The 6,000-nt window shown below is 39.4% G+C and overlaps 1 protein-coding gene across 5 annotated transcripts in view; it reads right to left on the bottom strand.

Annotated features, from left to right (window-relative positions):
* Positions 1-448: 448 nt before the first annotated feature.
* Positions 449-6,000, bottom strand: part of TBCK (TBC1 domain containing kinase) — a 105,106-nt gene continuing 99,554 nt past the window's right edge. For all 5 annotated transcript variants that reach the window (XM_084285701.1, XM_084285704.1, XM_084285703.1 and 2 more), the window contains one exon: positions 449-1,133. In XM_084285701.1, coding sequence (XP_084141827.1) covers positions 1,023-1,133 — 111 coding nt within the window. In that variant the 3' untranslated portion in view covers positions 449-1,022. The remainder of the gene's footprint in view (positions 1,134-6,000) is intronic.

The raw sequence follows: 6,000 nt of genomic DNA, 5'->3' as shown, positions 1-6,000 counted from the left end.
TGCAGAACCCTGCTTTCACTCATCTACAGCACTTGGATCCGTTTTAGTTTGGAAACAGGATTGCTATCTTCAGTAACAGGCCTCCAAAAAGTCTGCACCACTAGCTGAAAGAATTGCGAATAAACCAAACAGAACTTCACACCTCCAATTAGAGTACATTCATAAAACAGTAATTTCTCTAGACTAGTTTTATATGAAAATTACAACTACCTTGTTTCTTTTTAAGATGTGAGCTAATAACTTGGATAAACACTAGCATTTGTGGAATACAGGATCTATTGTCATAAGATGGCATTGTAAAAAAAAAAGTTTGGGGTACACACAATTTTTTCAGAAACAGTTGCATTTGCCATGTTTCAGGAAATTCTCCACATAGGAGTATGCCTTCTCCACTTCTGCAGCATATGATACACTTTGGACTGACTTAGCAGCAGCTCTTACAGTGATCTCCAGTCTAGGACATATCTTTATTTCCAATCCAGATGAAAAATGCTTTCTCCAAACAACAACAACAACAAAAAAGTAGGTCACAAGATACAGCAATTATTCTTCAAAATAAAAGAGAACACACTTTTTCCTTCTTTGATATACAGGACACAACTTCAGCTCATTACTTTCAATATTCACAGTAAAATACCTTTGAAAAATAATCTATTTAAGTGCAGCTTCAAGCCATCACTTGCCAGTTTATTTCATTTTGCAGAAAAATTTCTAAGAAACCAAATGCCAGCTGAGTTTCTCTTTCTCTGTGCAGATGAGCTCAGCCAGTTGCATAATACATCATTGCTGAAAGAAGTTTTGTAGAAAACCTTAAGATTCACATTTTCCATCTGTGCCAGCTGAAGCTCTTTATCAAAGAATAAGTGTAAAATACCTCTGCTCTTGATCTGCAGGTTAAGACAACTGATCATCCAGAGAGGTTGTATAGTGAAAATAACATAATGCCCTTTGAGTTCAGGATATGCATGCTGAACTGTAAGACTTGCCTACTCAGACAGATCGTCCCAAACATTTACAGTCACTTATATTTGTGGAGAAGGAACAGTGAGGAGACCAGTTGGCTTGATCTTGTTGATTCCTCCATCTAGAATGCAGACCCGTGGGTATTTATTCTTCACTAGATGAGCTGCAAACTGAAGCAGATATATAATTAACATGCTGTGTATTATAGACTGTAAGCCAAAATGAAATGCTTTATGTTATGAAAACCAAGTTAAACAGAAGAAAGCTTATAAGATTCTAGAAGTTCTTTTTTTCACCAACCAGTCCCACATAGGAATCCAGGCCTGTCTGTTGCAACAGCTGGAAATAGTTTGGTGGTTGTGAAAATGTCATACCTGAACCTTACTCATTTTTGCTCAGGCAGGATTTTACCTCACTGCTACAGAATTGTTTAATCTTGGAGTAATCTCTGCAACGCCTCTCCTCAAAGTGGGAAATATCAGGTATTTTCCACTAGGACAATCTAACTCCTAGATGTTCCCAAATGTACAAGCACCACCGTTTGATGGTATAGTCATTTGTTTACCTGTCAAAGTTGTCCAGCACGACTTGATTTCACAGATGTCAGACACTAACTGACACTCTTTCACTAGGCAAGTTACATGGGGTGAGCAACCCCCCACCTTCCGCAGTCCTCGAAACCCTCTCCCCAGGTAATTCATTCCATAAACCCAACACGGCAGTTGTCAGTTTCCTTGTAGCATCTTGATGAAAAATTGCTACACTGCTGAAAGAACATTATTTCGTTCATTACATGTCAAACTTGCCTTCTAAATACTGATTGCAGTACATTAAAAAGCAAGTCACTAAAAATGGATTAATTGGAGAGAATCCACAGCAATTTTACCTTATTTCCAATACCTGCGAGAAAGACTGGCCTGCCATTCCAATCTTGCAAATTGTTGCTTTATACCAGGTTGACAAATTAGTACCACTTGTAAAAACAGTAAGTGCTTCCAAATGGGCCATGTAAAAGAGTCGTACTTCCCTTTTCGACTCTTTAAAATGATTCATGATACTATTGCAGAAACCAGTGCAAGCATGATGTCAAATAACTACCTCTCCAGAAACAACATTACCAACTAGAGAACAGCAGTAGGCACCCTGTCCAAACTTGGTACAAGGGATTTCCTCTTACATTCACTCTAATTGGCTGTGATAGCGTAACAGATACTAAGGCAGAACAAGATGTGACTACCTGATTGAGTACAACAATTGAAATAATCTCTTTAAAAGGGAAGTGTTCACAGTAGCAAAGTTTTAACCTCCTTCCATAGCCAGAAATTTTGCTTCATATTGAAGGTATTTAATATAGAGAATTAATTTCTGTACATCTACATGTCAAAACAGGTACTGTATTATTCTCTTTCTGTTTCAGGACAGATTTAACCAGGCAGTGAGCAACCAGTATATGATCTGTGACCACTGAGGACTCGTGGCAGAGTAAGAGCTCAAGGCAGAATAAGAGGCTGAAGTGGATCAGTCAGGACATTTTGGCTGTCATGTCTGTTTGGAGTACTTGCCTAAGGAAGACCAAAAGTAGGTTTGATCATCTCTTCTCTTACTAGTTTGAGTCAGTCAACTCAGGATTCAAAGGATCAAAGGGGGGGGGGAGGGAACAACACAAAATCCCCACAATACCATCAAACAATCAAAACAGCTAACATTATAGTTAATCCATATACAGATGTCATTTTGCATGAGAAAAGTAAATGCCATGCTTCCACAGAGGCTCTCTGATGCAGAAGCAGTATAATTTGCACAGACATTGCACTAGGAAAGTCCAATTACCTCTCACTATAATCACAGTCCATAAACATGGTGTACAGTAAAAGAGGCAAATATATTTCCCTTTGTCAAGAACAGTGCTCAGCTGTGCATGCCACGAGCTCCAAAAATAGTATATACAGTGAAATACTCCTACTACACATCTCTGCTTCATACATTCATATCTGTCACTGCGCAGTGCTCTCCACCTGTGACTAATGGATGATGCTCTGCCTTGGACTGCATCCAATGCTGCTCACAACTGGCAGAAATGAAAAATGACAACAAGCGTTCGGGCTGACAGGAAGCAGTATGTTGTTGGCAGAGTACAACGTCCCCTGTGTCAGAAGAGAGATTCCATTTCTGAAAATGAACTGTAAACTTTCCTCCAAATTATTCCAGGCTCTAGCCATATTATAATTACCATTCCATGTAATCTGAAAATATGCAAACAATTATTTTATATTTAGGGTTTGAGCACTAAGGCCTGTGTCCCACCATATTTTATGGTGTCCCACCATATTTTAGAACTGTTTTAGTAACCAAGGTATGGTTAAAAATAACTTCTGTTTACTGCACATGACAAGATTTCCTTACAATCTTATGGTGAAGAGTCTCACTTTCTCAAGCAGGCTTCACGAAGCAAGCACTGCAGAATCCGTGGCTGTTAGCAAATGGCATGTAGAAAGCACTAGAGACATGATAAGAAGATACACCACAAGATGAACTGGCTTTTTTTTCCCCCTTAAGTTGTCACAGAACTGTCTGCAGTTGTCCACACAGCTTCTGTGAGAAATACAGCTCAAAATATTGTATCTGAACATCCAGACGGGGAAAATTCAGCGAGCAGGAAATGTATTAGTATTGCATTACTGTTGATACCTCACTACCATGAGAATTAGCTGCACGGCAGTGGCGCAGTGGCTTATAAATTGCTATAAGCTGAGAGCTGCCATCAAACTCCAAATATCAGCCTCCGTGAACTCTGCAAATACATCTGCCTCTGAAAATGCACTGTGGCTCCACACTGCAAACAAGAGAAGAGTCAAGATTTAACTCACAGGTTAATGGGATTTGATCCAATTAAAGACATTCACACTTCAACTTCCATGTTCCTACATTGTGTTACACAAAATAGAAATAACTTTTGGTAAAGAGTAGAGTTAGAAGAAGCCATCTAACTAGTGTAATAGCCTTCCTCCCTAATTAAAGCTTTGACTTTTTATAGTTCTGTTCTAGTATATGTCTGTGCCTTCCTCTCCCAGAGGGAGGAGTCCGTCTGTCGCAGACAAGAAGAGGAGCTTGTTCACCATGTTTCCCAAATGTTCCACTACCACCTGCTATCTTTCCCTGCCAAAATATCCTGTTGAATTCTGAAAATACTGCAGCTAGTATTGTCAGAACGGAAGCCAGTATTTTCAGGACACATGAAGTGTTGTGTCTGGCACATGCACTGATGTAGAGGCATGAGAGGAAGGGCTATCTGAACTAGCTACACAGACTTCCTCCCTTCGTGTTCTTCATTTATGCTGAAATATCAGTAACCTACATCCAAGAAATGAAGAGAGAGAAGGAAAAAAATGGTATTTCCCCCAAAAGTTGAAAGAATCAAGAAAGCAAGCCCAATGTGCTCTTCTGAATTTATACCACAGACTATTTCTGAAGCAGAAACTGTCACCTTGGACTTAACGCCTGGGCTCTATTTCCTTTAGGAGTGCTATCTTAAAGCGTCAAACCAGAAACTAAAGAACAGGCACCTGAATATACAGTTGCATTCCACCAACTTGATTTACAGAGGTGGTATTATGACAGAAGATAATATGAGGAGCTGAGGAAGTGAGTTACATCAACTTTAGCAACCTGTAAACCACCTACACTGTAAGGAGAGATTTATTGAAACATACAAATGTAGTTCACAGCTAGATTTCTATTATACAGGCTGATTTTAAAAAGAAACGAACCTCAGTCATTTAGAAGGTGATTATGCTTTCTCAGCTGTACAAAGTGCCTGCTCTGACATCACTTCTGTTTCCCCATACCACCATTGGATCACAGTCCTCTGTAGCGCTTTTGTTTCCAACAGAACTATGAAATACTGGACCCTTTTTTTGGGGGGAAATGGTGTTACTGCTTATCTGCAGGAGAGGATTAGAAAGATGCCAGAAGACTTTAAGCTTTTTCCTTTCTGTCTTAGGTGGCCTTTCCTCAAAACGCAGTTTCCAAGAAAGTTAGGTTACTGTGTTTTTACTGGCTGCATCTAGAATTTAAACTGAACTTCCTTTTGCTGTTTTCACAGAAAATATTATATATGGAAGGATGAATATATAAGCAATCTGTTTAACAGCTCCTGTGCCACAGCTTTGGTGAAGGTTTTGGAAACACCATTCCCCTATTACATAATACATCAATCACCTCCACATAAAACATCCTTCCTGGTGAGTACAACTGAGACAGAAAATTATAATTTACATATGAAAGCAGTAAGCTAAGACTTTTTCACTCACAAAGTCAGGCTTTCAAAAACATAGGCAAGATCAAAGCAAATTTGTATCAAAACCTGGGTAAATATTAAACATTTTACCCTGTATGGGTGTTGCTCTTGATACAAACAGCATGACAGGACTGCTCCTTTAAGTACCATTAAATATCAAGAACCTTAATAATCTGCACAGTTTAAAACGGGAAACTGATATTCACCAAAGGAGCATTTATCAAAATGTTTCTACTCCTCTGTTCCAAGCAGTAAAATCACAGCTTTCAAGTGTGCTGGGCGTATTACACTAGGCACATCACACTTTCAGACTGTCTGCAGCAAAGAGCCTTAATAACAGCACACAGCTTGAGCAGCATTGTTCCCAGCTCCCTTCAGGGCAGCCACAGGGGTTGTTCCGTACACATTATTCACTTTCACAGACATTCCTGTGACAGGTAGTAATTAAAGGGCAAGCTGGGAGGGAAGGAGGAGTAACTTACTGTACCAGGCTATCAAAAAGGACTGCTGTGACCAATGTTATCGGGGTATAGGTGTAACATCGTACACCAAAGGAGTCAGAAGAAAGGGAGGTACATGAGAAGCTGGAAGAGATGTTAACCAAATTCTGTGGTATTGCTATCTACTATCATAAGATTGTTGGTTTTTTCCTTTGTTATTGGACAAACATATTGGACAAACCCATCAGGGAGTGCAGTCTGCTTTGCTGTATGATTTCAGTAAAGAGTTAGCCAATCTGA

Source organism: Netta rufina (assembly GCF_964035555.1).
Source record: "Netta rufina genome assembly, chromosome: 4".
NCBI classification, from domain to species: Eukaryota; Metazoa; Chordata; class Aves; order Anseriformes; family Anatidae; genus Netta; species Netta rufina.
This window is presented reverse-complemented; position numbering and strand designations above follow the sequence as displayed.